At 38.7% G+C, this 16,516-nt stretch overlaps 3 protein-coding genes across 4 annotated transcripts in view; 2 read left to right on the top strand and 1 right to left on the bottom strand.

Annotated features, from left to right (window-relative positions):
- Flo2 (flotillin-2) overlaps window positions 1-10,899 on the bottom strand; it is an 84,677-nt gene extending 73,778 nt beyond the window's left edge. The window contains exon 1 of the mRNA XM_011141760.3: window positions 10,377-10,899. Within this exon, the coding sequence (XP_011140062.1) occupies window positions 10,377-10,425 (49 nt within the window). The 5' untranslated portion in view covers window positions 10,426-10,899. The remainder of the gene's footprint in view (window positions 1-10,376) is intronic.
- Window positions 5,281-15,907, top strand: sip1 (septin interacting protein 1). Of its 2 annotated transcripts, none has more exons than XM_019841609.2 (8): window positions 5,281-5,927; window positions 12,660-12,870; window positions 12,954-13,131; window positions 13,224-14,176; window positions 14,288-14,484; window positions 14,573-15,001; window positions 15,089-15,246; window positions 15,337-15,907. In XM_019841609.2, the coding sequence occupies exons 1-8, from the start codon at window positions 5,408-5,410 to the stop codon at window positions 15,583-15,585; spliced, it is 2,895 nt and encodes a 964-aa protein (XP_019697168.1). In that variant the 5' UTR covers window positions 5,281-5,407; the 3' UTR covers window positions 15,586-15,907. The 2 variants fall into 2 exon arrangements, with proteins under 2 accessions (XP_019697168.1, XP_011140063.1); XM_011141761.3 differs by lacking the exon at window positions 5,281-5,927 and adding an exon at window positions 12,280-12,473.
- On the top strand, window positions 5,973-9,295 carry LOC112589525 (glucose dehydrogenase [FAD, quinone]-like). Its single transcript, XM_025303265.1, has one exon. The coding sequence runs from the start codon at window positions 6,116-6,118 to the stop codon at window positions 7,433-7,435; it is 1,320 nt and encodes a 439-aa protein (XP_025159050.1). The 5' UTR covers window positions 5,973-6,115; the 3' UTR covers window positions 7,436-9,295.
- Window positions 15,908-16,516: the final 609 nt, after the last annotated feature.

Raw genomic sequence — 16,516 nt, 5'->3', positions numbered from 1 at the left:
ATTAAAAATACTGACGTAAGAATATTGACGTAAGAATATAAAAATGCTGACGTAAGAAACTGACGTATAAATACTGACATATTAAAAACAATGTTTTATACTGAAACATAAAAAATGTAGTAAAAATATTGATAGACGTATAAATATTTGCAAAGACATACCGATCATGTTAATTTCCTTTGAAAAACAAACTTATATTTTCTGTTAATAACTATTGTTAACTACAATATATATTTTTATGTTATACGTATATAAATATATAAGGAGTTCATGCTCATTTATCGATTATGAACACGCACTTGCTGATTTTTTATTATAGTTACTCTACAATTTCTCATATATACGTAGCTCAAGATATTTAAAAAATGGTTTAAAATGTTTGATCTTACTTTAAAATTAATACCGTGTTTTTATGGATTTGTTTGCAACATTCCGCGAATATTTGAGTTCACTTCTTCGCGGAAAGAAACAACCTGAAACTGTTTCGGATCTATGAACACTCCTATCCAGAAAGTTAGATCAAGCAAGATAGCATACCACGAGAGCTGGAAAAACATCATGTTCTTTTAAGACGATGAAGTAAAAGACAGAATTAAAACATTTGCTTTTAAATCCAATTTAGACTATGTACAGCTTATTTTCATGAAAATAATTTTCACGAATCACACATCTTCATAAAATATACATTCTAATAAAATCTATATAACTGATCGCTTTTTGATGATTTCTATATTACCTAACTCTATAATTCTGCATATCGTTCAAAGATTAAACAAAAGATTCCATAAATTATATAACTTTATAAATTATAAATCCTAATAAATAAAAGTATATAAATATAAGCTAATCAACTTTTGACAATTTTATATTACCTAATTCTGACTCGCTCATGACTGTTCAAGATGCTCAAGACGTTTAAAAGCAAACTAGATTTTCGACATATTAGAAAAATTTTTGTTTCCTACATCTTCTCAGCATCGTCAGCACAATTTCGGATAAATAAACGAGACGTCTACTTCACGCCAAGACATGGCCGATGCAAACTTGTTTATGATATATAACTCACTAATAAAATTCATGAAACAAAAGCAACATTACACAAAAGAAGAAGTGCTAGACACTATTCCAAAGTCGTCGGACGTCGTACGACTTTGACGTGATAATTGGTACTGGCAATGCCGGCGTGGTAGGACTATCTGCGAAAATCTAACGGATCATACATCCATGGAGTTCTTAACAAGTGTCTCAGTGGAGTTATGGTTTGTTGACGTATTAAACTTCAGAATCGTACATCATTCAGAACTCATCACATATTATTGTTCTTCGGCAGAATGTTCAAAAACATTTTAATTCCGGTGCTTGCAAATATAAATCCTCAAATATATCGCGAAAAGTCGCGGTTGAATAAAGTTGCTGGCTAACGATATCAACTAACGTTAACCCTGAAATCGTACTGAATTGCTCTAGTGATCTTGAAGACGCGAGAATAGTAATTGCCGGTATGAAAGACTCGATGGCTTTACACAGGCAAAGCAAAAGTTCGATTCGCGGTTTATAAAAGATACGCTTCCCGGATGCGAAAAGCATGAACACGATTCCGATGATTATTGGGAATGTGTGATGAGAAGAATTCCTTACACGATTTATTATTCCTCCGGCACGTGCAAAATATAAGCAACGAGAGATTCGAGATTATTTAATTTATAAAAACAACTGTTGTATCGATTTTTCACAAGAGACATGTAACACACTACGCACATCATTGAATAAATCTCTAAGCTTTTCTCTACGTCGTCTGAAAACTGATTATATAATTAATTATCATATCTAGTAGATAGCTCTTATAAAAGAGACACGTAAGATATTAAGAATATTCTCGATGGAATCATTACGTTAGCAGATATAGAAAAGTCGATCGTGCATAGACTGTAAACATTGAATAAAGATTTGTCAAATCATATTTACATTCCTCACTGCAATCGGTGTTATGTTTTAACGATGAAACATTATGTCACTTATAACGTTAATACGTTCTCGCGTCATGTGCGAAATAATGAAAGGTCGCAAGTCCAAGTACGTGACGCTTTTTCGACGTACATTCCGGCGGAACATTGTGAAAGATTGCAGAAACCTATATTGCCAGTTATCGTAAACTACGCTCAAAAGCGGGTCAGAGAAATCTGTATAAATATGAAGAAAATATTTCTAGCCTCCTGCCAATTTCCTCGTTAGCGACACAGAATAATACATTTTTAATAGAAAGATTTTTTAGGACATTTTTAAAACAAATTTTTTTTTTTATAAAAAAGATATTGTTTTATTACGATGCTGCGTAAGACGTTGTGTACGTATGAAGGATTTCTCACAAAGATTAATTCTAAAAAAAACGCGCATAATGTATTCCCCCCCGATATATACAGTACAATAGACTGACCGTTACGTGCTATATATTCTTCCATTACCAATAGGATAACGGGTATTATTTCGATCTATGAAGAAGACACGCAGGTAATGCGTGACAGAAGCAAAGAGAAGATTACATAGGGCTCCGGTAGGTATAAAACAGTAGCTTAAGGAGAGGTTCTCGATCCGAATACAAACTGGACATTACTCAAGGCGGGTAAGTATTACGTGAACGAGAAAGTGTATTTCTCCGGTAGGTCTTCAGGTAGAGAGTGGCTGGTGGCTTACGGCCGAGGAGCGGCGGAGAAGTCGTTATACCGCGTTGAAGGCAACATCCTCACGGCCACCTAGACGCACGAAGGACGACCGCGGGTCGGTCAAACGTGAAAAACAACATTTCGGTGGCCCCTTAAGATCGTGGACGGTATGTATTGCGACATTACAAAAGGATTACACAATCTCGCGATCGAATTGGACCAAGAACATCCAGCCGATGGGATATATAAACACGTGAGAAAGTAATTGCGACACCTATGTTATGTCTGTCCTGCACGGACGCAGAAACGCGCACGGGACCGTGGCGCGTAAGATACGGAGATAAATTTCATAATACTAGTTTCATTCATTTCTCATAAAATAGGTATCTTTCGTGTTTGACAGAAATTCGACCAAATTTTCGTTAAAACAGCTGTAAGAGACGTCGCCAGCATATTTATACCCGTGGCTACGCAAGTTTTGAAATGATTCGTTCATTCGCAGGCCTTGATATTTTACACATGCCTGTAATTACTAATGCTTAAAATTAATATATATCTTTGGTAGTTTACCGCCGCGTCGTAAACTTTGACATTAGATTATTTAGGTTGTTGAACTGTGTACGTATACGCAATGTGTTGTATGTATTGTGAGAACGTTATATAGGTATATATAGCATAAGAATATTATACAATCCAAATATATGCGTGTGACGTGTGCGGAATATCGTTCAATGAGCAATCGTCTTAAAAACGGTACACAGCTGCTTTGTCCTGTAGATGCCTTCGATATTCAGGAGAAACAGCACCCGTAACAGTTAAACAAACAAGCTTCAAACTCTCATTTTTGGTTTAAAAAAGTCTGCGTGAAAAGTTAAGTGAGTGTGTGGAGAAAAGAACGAACGAGTCAAGAGCTGTAAATGTCATAACGAACAAATTGTTATTGTGAATTATCTATTCATTAAAAAACATTCTTTCTGAAGTGTGTACGAGTGGAAAACCTCATGTTACGGTGTATTATACATGCGTCTCATATATGTACGAGATTTTCTCATGTAGAGAATATAAATTATATTATAAAATATTATAAATTATATTAAATATACAAAAAAAGAGAGTAAGTTACGGAACAGTGTCATTATACTTTTTCTCATAAGGAGAGGGCCAGAACTTGCCCTCTCCTGAGGACATGTTGAGCTTGATATGTGCTGTAGTATTATCTCCCTGTATATGTATATTCATGTAAATGCACATGTACACTCATATATATGTACATTCATGGAAATGGGAAAAAAGTTGAAAAAAAGGCGATACTCGAATTCACGATATGCAGCACTGCAACGTGCCAGTCTCCGTGAAGAGCCTTACGGCCTCGCATACGGGGTATTCGCTGGCAACTTGTCTTCACTACGCGGTAAAGAACTCTATAAGGGACATTAAAAACTTTAAACTTATTTTTCTCGCGAATGCTTGAGGGTTGCATCGAGTGACTTTACCCTTCATTTATGGAGAACGTAGTGCTACAATATATATCAAGCTCATCAAAATCGGCGACAAGTTTTAGTCCTCCCTTTGTGAATATTAATTGTAAAAATGTAACATTCAAAAAAGAGGTGAAATGTATGAATTTTATTTAACAGATTAGTGTATATAATATTAAGAATATAAAATTTGAAAAAAAAAAAAAATTATGTCAAACTCCAAAACTTGTTCCGAGAAAATCTACACCCGGATTTCTTAATTATAATGTTCCCTAATTATATAACAGATACGTTCTCCTCCGTACATGTCAAATATCTTTCTCTTTAACCCCTTCCGTGGCACGGACGCACCGGTGCGTCCAGATCATTTTCGTGTGGTATTGAATTTTAAGTGTAATAACTATTGTAGAATTTTTATCAAGTATTTTTTGGGTCGTTGATTACGAATTTCAACTTAGTTTTGTATAATTTGTTAATAGAAAAAAACTATAATAAAATTAAAATGTCGGAAAATTGTAAATTTTTTTTTCACACACGGGATATGTGAGAGTGAGAAAGGGTGACAGGAAGAAACTGAGGAGAGACCGATGGAGAGATCGGCGTCGTTTGACCGCAGCGCCCAAAGGAATGCAAATACTCGATAAAACCAAAAAGCTGAGGATGTACGACAAAGAGCGAGCAGCGAACGAATCAGTTCGCAACGAACAGCAAGAGCGTTAAGAGCAAGAGCGATTTTATATAAAAATCGTTAATTTAGTGACTTGAGAAATGACCAATTACTTTTATTTATAATATTAAGCATTTCTAAACATTTTAGTCATCATATTCGATCCGCCATTTTGAATTTCTATATTTTGACCTCAAATTCAGCTCCAGTGACCAAAAAAACTGAAGTATACAAATTATTGAAAAAATGCGCCCCGTCAGTTTTTTGGGGCGGTTTCAGTGCATTTTACTGAATTTTACTCTGCCACGGAAGGGGATAATATTAAGCAGTTTACTAATATCAAGTGCTCCACTCTAAATATTTATTTTATGTCAGATTTTCTAATTTAATATCTTTCCAAAAGTTTTAGAAACTCAACGAAAAGTGAGTCTTTCCGTGCACAATCACCCACACGTACTCGTTTAATTTGAAGATACGTGATCTCAACGAATAAATATTTGTAACATAATATACCGAAGTAATATACCAAAATATGTATTATCGTTCGCGAAGTCCTATATAAGATACGTGTGAAACTTCATTGCAGAACATTGCAATACAGTATGAAGATTCTACTGGCACTCGTCGCACTGATCGCTTCGGTCTGCAGCGGTTATACATTCATGGATATGGTTAAGAAGTACATGCAGCCAGCCGGAGAAAGTCCCGAATTCTGGGGTAACGACAAATACGATTTCGTCGTCGTAGGAGCTGGTTCGGCAGGCTCCGCGATTGCCAATCGCCTGTCGGAGAACAAGAGATGGAGAGTCCTGCTGTTAGAAGCGGGGTACCCGCAAAACATACTCAACAAGATTCCCCTCTTGGTCGGCTATTACCAATTGACCGATTTTAACTGGGGCTACAAGATAGAGCCGCAGAAGAACGCCTGTTTAGGGATGATCGATCATCAGTGCTCCTGGCCACGTGGCAAAGCTCTGGGCGGAACGAGCACCTTGAACTATATGATCCACACGCGCGGCAACAAGCAAGATTATGACAAATGGGCCAGTCTAGGCAACGCGGGTTGGTCCTATGAGGACGTTCTTCCATATTTCAAGAAAAGCGAGAGGTTCAATATACCAAGTATGTCAGTTTGGTCTCTCTCTCTCTCTCTCTCTCTCTCTCTCTCTCTCTCTCTCTCTCTCTCTCTCTCTCTCTCTCTCTATCGAGGCCTACCGTGCGACACGACACCTCGCTTCCCTTAGATTTTCGTCTTCCTAGATTGAACGGAAATACCACGCGTGCGCAACTGAGACTCATAACACGCGACGATGTATGTGACTCGAGTTATTGTCTATTCAGGTATCAAAAATTCCTCGTATCACGGCAAAGACGGCAATCTGTGCGTGGAGTTCACACCCTATCACACGGAGCTGGCGAGCGTATACCTGAAAGCTGGCCAAGAACTCGGCTACGACGTCGTGGATTACAACGGCGAGAATCAAATAGGTTTCTCGTACATTCAAGTGAACATGGACCGAGGAGTGCGTTGCAGCGCGGCCAGAGCTTACCTCGACTCGATCAATCGCGAGAACTTGAACATCGTCACCGGCGCTAGGGTGACGAAAGTGCTGATCGACGGCAACAAACGTGCCTACGGCGTCGAGTATATTCAGGACGCCACTTTGAAGCGAGTGTTCTGCAAGAAGGAGGTCGTTCTCTCAGCCGGTACGATCGACTCGGCTAAATTGCTGATGCTTTCGGGAATCGGGCCCAAGGACCACTTGGAGGACCTGGGTATTCCGGTGATACAGGACTCCAAGGTCGGCTACAATATGTACGAGCACATCGGTTTTTTGGGCTTGACCTTCCTGGTGAACCAGACTGTGTCTCTGCTGCAGAGCAAGATCACTCCCAGCGCAGTGCTGGAATATTTGCTATTCAGAAACGGTTTAATGACAATACCGGGTGGCGCCGAGGCGATAGCATTTATTAAGACCAAATATGCTGTCGACGAGAAACCAGACGTCGAACTTTTGTTCGTATCCGGTTCCATACATTCGGACGACGGCCTGGTCCTGAAGGAGGCTTTGAGAATCACGGACGACGTGTACAACGCAATTTTTAAACCCATCCAAGGTCGAGAAGCCTGGTCGGTCTGGCCTATCGTCCAATCCCCCAGAAGCGTCGGCCGTTTAACGTTACAATCGAAAAATCCACTCGAACCGCCCAAGATGGAACCGAATTTTTTCAATCATCCGGCTGACCTCGAGATTATCTTGGAGGGAGTGAAACACGCCATCAATATATCCAAGACCGAGGCCTTTCGTGCTTACGACAGCCGACTGAACGATCTTACGATACCGACCTGCCGACAGTTCGAGTTCGCTACCGACGACTATTGGAGATGCGCCATCAAGCATCTGCCGTCTATGATGAATCACGAAGTGGGAACAGTGAAAATGGGGCCATCGACGGACGCTTATGCCGTTGTGGACCCGCAGCTGAGGGTCTACGGCATTCAAAATCTGCGAGTGGCAGACGCCTCGGTCATGCCCACGATGCCCGTCGGTCACGTAAACGCAGGTATTTACATGATCGGAGAAAAAGCTTCGGATTTGATCAAAACGGCTTGGGAGAGCGCGAAATAAGACTGCGCGCCGATAACGCAAAGAAGCAGGGAGAACCTGATAAAGTAAAGTAAGAAACGCTGTTTACTAAATAATTATCAGCTAAAAACAAGTCGTTCCATTGTGAAAGGACTTTCGGAATTCCAACGATCATGACGAAGAACTTGACGCCGTCCTCTTGGTGCGTGAAACACGCAATGATATGTTGTAATAGCTAACGGTTATGTCATTAATTTCTTTTTTTGTGGGATCGTCGAAGTAGAAAAGAGGCGCGCCTAGGTGTGACATACGTACGTTCGGTCGTGCAGATCCCCACCCGATGTATATATAAGCATCGACGAATAAGTGGATAGCGCGAAACCTTGAATTTTTAATGTGAAGGTTCAAAGCATGTTATCGAAAGTCAAACGATGAACCTGTATTGGGACAACCGTATGAATATATAATGACATAGTGATCTTGACATTTTCTGTAAATATTAGGGCTTTCCTTAAATGTCAAAGCAATATATTTGTCATAGAAGTAGCCTCGTCTTTTTAATATTTAGAAAGAAATTCGCGTGATCGGAAAATATTCAACCTTGTATTGAATATGAGGCTATCATGCCGGTCTGCATGTGTTTACGAATCTAGAATTATTCTTGTGCAATTTGTGCTCTCGATGTCAACAAGACAATCATTTCTCAATGTCAGGCTGCAAAAAGACTATTCAAGAAAACCCAATATCTGAAACTTGCAATTGTAAGCAAATGATATTTCTTTCCTTTTTCTGTCTCTATTTTGCTCTGTTCTTCTCTTTTTTGCAAAAAATTTGTATAGTAGATTCCTTAAAACATATAATTAGCATCAAAGTAGCATTAAGTTATTGCTCACGTGCTGATATACCTAATATGAATAATATGAATAATGAATAATACGAATAATGAATAATAAGATATCATGAACATGGTACAATAATTGCTATCCAAGGATATTTATTCCACACGACCGACTGTATCGATTGTCCCGACGTCATTGATACATTTTTCTAATCGCAAATTGTACGTGTTTTTATACTTATATATATTATTTGTTACATACGACGCATTATCAGACGATAATAGACTGATGGGAGAAATGATGGGAGAAGCGATTAAGAGTAAGCAGAATACTACGAATGCATCGTTCAATAATGGATCATGTTGCCTGCCAACGATACGTTAAGTTGTGACGTAAATGGGGGATATGAGTCATAGCGTATTTTTCCAGCGAAACTAACGTAAGGCCAATAACGAACTAGAAATTCTATGGGAGATTTTTTGCTACAGTTTTTTAAGGAAGCTAAAAATCGAATCTTGCAAAAATCTCACGTCGTCTTCAACGCATATCGCGTATATAATAAAATGAAACATGTTCCTTTTAAAGATTAATTATTGTTTAAAAAAACTATCTAAAATGTATAATTGTAAAATACACACTAGATTTTACATGTTACACTCCATTATAAAATTCCATTATAAAAAGATCAATCAAAATTGTTAGTGGAGAGAAATAATGTGAGTTCTAATGCTGCATTATTTTATGGTAATTTCAAACATCTTGAACAAATGTAATTTATGATTTCAGTGATAATCATTGACTTGAACTAATTTCTTGTATACATAGTAACTCAGTAATACTAGATTGACACCGGTGTAAACAATGTTACATATTCATTATTTCTCAGATATACAGTGTTTCGTAACTGGTAGTACAAACAGGAAAAGGCTAGTTCTGCATGACAAAATAAATTGAGAATGCAGAATGAAGTATTTTTGTTTTTTATTTTTGAGAAAATTAACATTTAAAATTCACTGGGTACACGTAGTTCTGAATCACCACCAGTTATAGCACATCTTGTATATTTTTGGCTGAATTTTAGTCATATAATATTATTTTAGTCAATAATTAATATTATAAAAATTATTATAAATATTTTTATACTATTAGTATATTAGTATATTTTTATAGTGTATTAAGAAATCTATATTGCAAATTTGTGATACAATATGCTCAATTCTAAGAATAATAAGATGAGAATAGTTGCAATCAAATATGGATGCAATCATATGTTGGAAAAAGATGGAAGAACATAAAAATCTGTCTAGTGCGTTATCTGAGAATGATGTCATAATTTAACAAACTGTTGTTGTTAAACTGTGTGTTAGATGTTAGATCATTAGTTTGATAAGCTGCTGCAATTAGAAACCTTCTTTCGCAAGACATTTGAAAGCTTTGAAGGATGATAAATAGAATCGTTACAATTTGATAGAAAGTATTTGACATTCATGTGTACAGTAGATATACAACTTGGAGATAATGAAGGTCAATAAGCAAACATACGAACCCGCTCATCTTTTATTGCTTCTTTGAAGTTCTTATCACTTTCTGGAATTACTGAATTTTGATAACCAGTTTAATGCGCAATAGATATTCAGAATATTTCAGACATTCAGATTACCCGTCTCTAAATCAGAAAGCGGCAAGACATGAGGCATATCTCCACCTCCTTCTTTTTCACTGAATATCCAATGGTATGTGGCAACTTCCAATAGCACACAATAAATCTATTCTTTTCGAAGAACTTTTGAACTAGTACATGCTAGCTCCACAAGTTAAAATGAGAGAAAATATATCTGCTTCGTTCCAACTTACTGCACTAATTCAGAAGTCGTTCGAAAAAGAACAGATTTAATATCACTTTTCCCCCTAAACAAAGCTTTCAAATGTCTCACGTTGCGAGCTGCCTTCGTCCGAGCGCCTAAATTATTTATTAGGTGTAATAACCTGTCAATCAATCGATCATCACTGGACAACGAGACGATGACAACCTAACCGATGTCCCCTCCAATGCGTCAAGCAAAGCAGCTCCGAAATCACATGTCGCATTGCTTGAGACAGCGCGCGTGTTAATCGACAACCGTCAAAAAGTTCGGAGCACATACCTGACACAACGAGAGCCTCGTTCGGGCCGCAGGTATGGACGTTTCCCATCGTTCGGAATTAATATTTCTCTTCCTAACCAAAGCGACGCACGAACGACGAGGCGGGGACAGTGACGTTAACAGGCACGACGGCGACGGTGACGGCGACGACGATAACGACGGCTACTACGGGGAACCGGTACGGCTCGAAAAAACGGCGGCACAATGCAACTATCGATAACACTGAGAGCATACACAAACGCGTCGCGACGCACGATGACGTAATAATAATATGGCAATTGTTTTAAAACGCCCGGTTAATCATTAATAACATGCAGCGAGCCGCGTTAATCGTCGGTCGCAAGGTTACGATGTCAGCAGCGGCCACTGCCCGAAATCACTCGCGGATTACTAACTGAAAAGTCCCTAGCCGGGCATTTTCGTGTATCCGTCTAGGTGCGCTTACCGCTTCGTGCGTGAAATGCTCGTGAAACGTGAAAAAGAAAAACTTGCCATTCAACAGGTACGATAATCGCGTGCAAATAACTTTAGGGCGAGCCGCTCTTCGCGTTGATGCACTCATACTCGTGAATAATGCAAAAGAACGTCATATCTCTCGTAGTCACTAGATTACCTCTGGCTTCAGCCTATCATTGTCCCGCGTTACAGAGAAACCATCGTTGATTGATACTACTTGAAAATAAAGATTTCTCTAACTTGCCGTTTAGCAGCATTATTTCAAAATGACGAGTTATTTGACCTGTGGTTGAAATGTAACATTTGAAAATGCACTTTTTGAAACGTTGGAACTACAATTTTGGATAATGGCTGGCCTGCTAGGTATGTTTAAGATACAAACTGCTAGCAAAAAGATGTTTTAGTTTAATCGAAGAGAAAACTGAAAATAGCAGACGTCATAAATGACCCGTTATGATTAGACTCGTTACTTTTTCTACTTCCAAACTTTCCGCCAGGAGCCGCCACTATTTTCGACACAAAATTGATAGTGTCGAGTGGATTTGGTTTAATGGACGTGAGGTCACCGACGAGGTGATATAAAAACTAATAACCCTGGGACTCGATTCCTGACGGCGTGCGAGTGAGATGCGTATGCGAAAATGTACAGTTTACGTTACATATAATATAGATTTTCGCATGCGCATCTCATTCGCACGCCGTCAGGAATTGAGCCCCCCCCAGTGGTGCGATTCTTTAATTCGTTATTGGAGTTAACGACAGTTTCGTTAACTCCAATAACGAGTTAAAGAATCGCGCCGCAGGTACGCTAAATTCCATAAGATGAACAGTTTTTGTAGGCTGTGTTCCAAAATTCACCGCCAATATTGAAAATATATAGTTTGTGTCACGTATATTATAGATTTTCAGTGCTGGCAGTGAATATTGGAACACAGCCATACAACACATTAAGTTTATCTTCAGATGGTCTGTAGTCAATAAAATAATCCGTATCTAAAGATGGATATAAGGAGGCCTTAAATATAAGGCCTGACTATGAATACGGAATAAAGCTAACGGAGGATTCAATTCTCCATTAGAAAGCTGTTCTCCTATTGGATGTCGGACGTCGTACGTCGGACATCGGACGCAGTGTGAATCCTCCATTAGCTTAACAGTACACGTCGGTGCTGAGGCGATAAATGACGTCAGATTCTACTCGCCAATCACAAAGCTTACCCGTTCGTGTTCGACCTAAGAACCTAGATGATTTAATTAATCCAAGTTTACTGCAATACGTTATGAAATTGTAGGGTTAGAATATCAGTTGCATCCTGAAATATATTGAAAAAATGTATTTTATGATAAATTGAGTTCTGCTGCTAAACACCGAAAGACGCCATAGACATGTTTGGACGAATAGACTGAGGTCTCTTACATTCGCGTACTTTATGCCGTAACAACTCTCATCTGATTCCTTCGTGTGAGTCGGCTCACTTTACTACACTACGAACTGCAAGGAACGTCAAGTGATACAAAAGAAAAATTGCAAAATGTCAGAGGACGAAGTGGAAAGTTTCGAGATTACTGATTATGATTTAGACAATGAATTTAATATAGCTCGTCCCCGACGCAAACTCACGAAAAAACAACAAATGCTAGGTATAGTAGATGTATCATAATGCAAAGGAAAGAGGTTATGTTTGGAAAATATATAATATGAATATGTATACTGCAGAAGTAGATGTAAAAACAATCTTTCTACGATTATACTATTATAATCCTTTTTTTAAATTATATATAGCATAATATTTCCTTTCTCAAGATGCTTTGTCTTTCGAAATACAGGGATATGGGCTGATGACAGTGATGAAGATGAATTATCTGCTAGGCCATCTTTTAAAACTTTTAATAAAGGACCAAAAAACTATAGAGCACCTGTTAGTTTTGTTGCTGGTGGTATTCAACAAGCAGGGAAATCAAAGGATGAAAAAGAAGATAATGATGAGGAGGAAGATGAAGAAGAGACACAAGATTCAAAACATCAGGATGATTCAAGGTAAAACTTAACACGTATAAATTTTTCGTTGTTTCTCTTAGGTAGGCTTGGTAATACATATTTATATTTAATGTTTCATTTAGCTCAGAAGATGAGAGGTCAAGTAACTCAAAATCACAACCGTCTTTCTCTTTGAATTTGGAGGGCGACATTGCAGGTTTACGTAAAAAGCGGAATCAAATAAATCCATTATTGATAAAAAGTGGAGTGGGCAGTTGGGAAGTACATACAAAAGGTATTGGCGCTAAATTGTTACTGCAGGTATGTCATAAGAAATGACAGTTTAGTCTGTTAGTTATTGTTAACAAACTATTGAAACAATATGGTAATAAAAGAAAACATTCTTTGCTTAGATGGGATTTGAGCCTGGGAAAGGTTTAGGCAAACAGTTGCAAGGAATTAGCGCACCAGTGGAAGCGCACCTCAGAAAGGGAAGAGGTGCAATTGGTGCTTATGGTCCTGAAAAGGTGCCCAAAGTACCAGATGTAAAAAAAGATGAGGATGGAGAGGAAGCAAAAGAACTCAAATCCAAAGTGTCTCAATGGCGAAAAGGTGATAGTAACAAGAAGAAAACAAAATATCATTACAGAAGTGTGGATCAAGTTTTAGAAGATGGGAAATTGAAGCCAAATAGAAAACTTCCAGTGTCTAATGAAATGAGTAGGGTCAAGGTGATAGATATGACAGGGCCAGAGCAAAGAATTCTCAGTGGATATCATGCGATCGCAGGTGGGCAGCAGTGTCCCGACGAGATTGTAATCACGCCCGATAAAAGGGCCAAAGTAAATTTTGCCCTACCTGAGTTACAACATAACTTAAATTTACTCGTGAATATGTGTGAGCAAGATATTATTCAAAATGATCGGCGGATGAGATATTTAAACGACAGAGTGGTTGCTCTAGAGGCAGAAAAAAAGAACTTGTCGAAAGTCGTCGATCAAAATAGCCAACTGATTGATACTTTGGAGAATGTGCTCGTGATTGTGGACAGGTTAATGAACGAAACGAATGAATTGACTTTGCAAGAAACTGCTGAAGCTTTTAAAAATTTAGAAGATAATTATTACGAAGAGTATAAAATGTACGAGCTTGGTGAATTAGCCAGCAGTTTCGTGGCTCCGAAGATAAAAGATTGTTTGTTAAGCTGGAATCCACTGATGGAACCAAAGAAACCAATTAAATTGTTTGAAGAGTGGAAGGATATTTTGGAAAATGGAACTAGCACTACGCTTCAAACACGAGCCATGCATCCATATGATCAACTAGTATGGAACGCATGGATGCCATCGATCAGAGGAGCCATACAGTAATATACACATACTATATACTAGTTTTGTGGAACTTTTAAAAAAATTAAATTTAATTAAAATACGAACAAGTAATTTCACATTTTTTAATATTTTTTGTAAACGTATAGGCAATGGACATGTAGGCAACCCGAACCTCTAATCGAACTGATAGAGCATTGGATGCCATTATTGCCCAACTGGATCTTGGAAAATATACTAGATTTGTTAATATTACCGAAATTAACATTGGAGGTGGAAGAATGGAATCCTCTTACTGATACTGTACCTATCCATACATGGATTCATCCATGGTTACCATTATTGCGTGAGTATATATTGCGCGCGTATGCAATATGTATTGATTAAACTACACAAATAGGCTAATATAAATAATCTCATATTATCTCCTTCAGGGAATCGCTTGGATACTCTAATTTATCCTATAATACGTAGAAAACTTGGATCTGCTTTGGGAGGTTGGCACCCATCGGATAGATCCGCCAGATTAATGCTGCAACCTTGGGCACAAGTATTCGCCAAGGGCGACATGGAAGCATTCCTGGTGAAGAATATAATTCCAAAGTTGCAGGTAGCTCTGTCCGAATTTGTTATAAATCCGCATCAACAGCATTTGGATCAGTGGAATTGGGTGTACGAATGGAAGGATTTAATCCCGTCTCATGTAATGGCGGGATTGCTCGACAAGTTCTTCTTTACAAAATGGCTGCAAGTCTTGGCTCTTTGGCTCAATCATTCTCCCAATTACGATGAAGTTACAACTTGGTACATGGGTTGGAAGGGGATGTTGAGTGACAAGTTACTAGCGGAACCAGCGATAAAAGGTACGTTGCGATCGCCGAACGCAACGTTCGTTGTTTGTTCCTCTGTTGCCGCGCATTGAAATATATGACGGAAAGTATGATTTACAGAGCACTTCAAGAAAGCGTTAGACATGATGAATAGGGCCGTCACCGGATCACAGAGTCATCAACCCGGTGCAGTGGAACAGGTTTCGTACCTAACGAGCTTAGAGAGGACTCAACCGACGATGTCGCAAATAGCACCAATTGCGCAACCGCGGATAGAGGTATAATATTATGCGTTATATGTTACGCACGAGCAAAGGAACATGCGGATATTATAACAGACTCAATATTGAATACATCGTTGTTTACAGAGACTCGCGGAGGCAGTGCGAACCGCCTTGCAGATCCCGCAAGGTTTCAAGGAACTCGTGCAGAAGAAGTGCGAAGAACGTGGCATATTGTTTATGCCGATCCCGAACAGATACAAGGAAGCCAAGCAGGTGTACAAAGTGGGCAACGTCCAAGCGTATATCGATGGCAATGTGTTGTTTGTATGTCACAATGGTACAAACTGGATGCCGACGCATTTAAATGCCTTATTGGATATGTCTGAACTTTAGGGAACGATGTGAAATTAGAGCCGCACAATTGTTCCGATTGTATGATAGCGATTGTTGTATTCATACTGTAAATATGTTGTAAAATATTTCCTCTGAAGACTATTGAAAAAGATTGGTCGGATATATTATTGTGTATCTGCAGGTTGTATCCACCCATATTCACTCTAAGTACGTACGTATTTAACTTTAAATACGCTGAAAACCGTTTTTGCACTGCTAAAGCTGTACAATGAAACGATATCATATTTTGCTACGTGCGCATCTTTCACAATTTTATATAAGCGTGCTTTTTTGAGTAGTCAATAAACGGACATTTACACGCTTTTAGCGAAATCTACATTGAAAGACAAGATGTTCTCTGGGGGGGGCGTAAAAATATACTCACAACTCGAAGATTGCGTATTATTAAGGAGATTCTTTCTCCGGAAAATTTTCTCGAGAAACATGCTTAAAAAAAATTATAAGATTATGACGCCAAAATTATCGGAATCTCTCCTATTTTGGAAACGGGAACGAGTGAAGTGGACGAAACGGCAGAACAAAATGCCATATCGCGTACGCCTCTTCCGATATCAAACTTCGCCGAGTAAATCTCTTTCACGTATACATTATCGACTTCTGTTCAAAGAGTCGCACGCGTGTGTAGGCGTTCCTGCTTATCCCACTACCGAAGCGTAGCTTTAAAACTTCTCGATATGGAAAGTTGCGAGCGGCTCCCGCGGAGTCGCGCGTATACAGGGTGGGCCGAAAAGGAGGACGAGTCGTACGCGTTTGATTAAATGTAGGCACGCGGGGCAAAATCCACGCGGACGTGTAGAGAAAAATTCCAGGCGATACCGAGTTGCCGATGAAGTGATCAACTTCCAAGATCAACATCTCTCGTTCTATTTCAAGTACCACACAATGTCATGACTAAAAAAGTGCTACTCCA

Source organism: Harpegnathos saltator, unplaced genomic scaffold, assembly GCF_003227715.2.
Source record: "Harpegnathos saltator strain DR-91 unplaced genomic scaffold, Hsal_v8.6 scaffold539, whole genome shotgun sequence".
In the NCBI taxonomy this organism is placed as follows: Eukaryota; Metazoa; Arthropoda; class Insecta; order Hymenoptera; family Formicidae; genus Harpegnathos; species Harpegnathos saltator.
This window is presented reverse-complemented; position numbering and strand designations above follow the sequence as displayed.

What these genes read in the sequence shown, in the direction of transcription:
- sip1 (XM_019841609.2), top strand. Translation starts at nt 5,408, where the DNA reads ATGAAGATTCTACTGGCACTCGTCGCACTGATCGCTTCGGTCTGCAGC. An exon ending in GCGCTAAATTGTTACTGCAG is followed by an intron (nt 13,132 to 13,223) that starts GTATGTCATAAG and finishes TTCTTTGCTTAG; the next exon opens with ATGGGATTTGAGCCTGGGAA. An exon ending in AGCGGAACCAGCGATAAAAG is followed by an intron (nt 15,002 to 15,088) that starts GTACGTTGCGAT and finishes TATGATTTACAG; the next exon opens with AGCACTTCAAGAAAGCGTTA.
- LOC112589525 (XM_025303265.1), top strand. Translation starts at nt 6,116, where the DNA reads ATGTATGTGACTCGAGTTATTGTCTATTCAGGTATCAAAAATTCCTCG.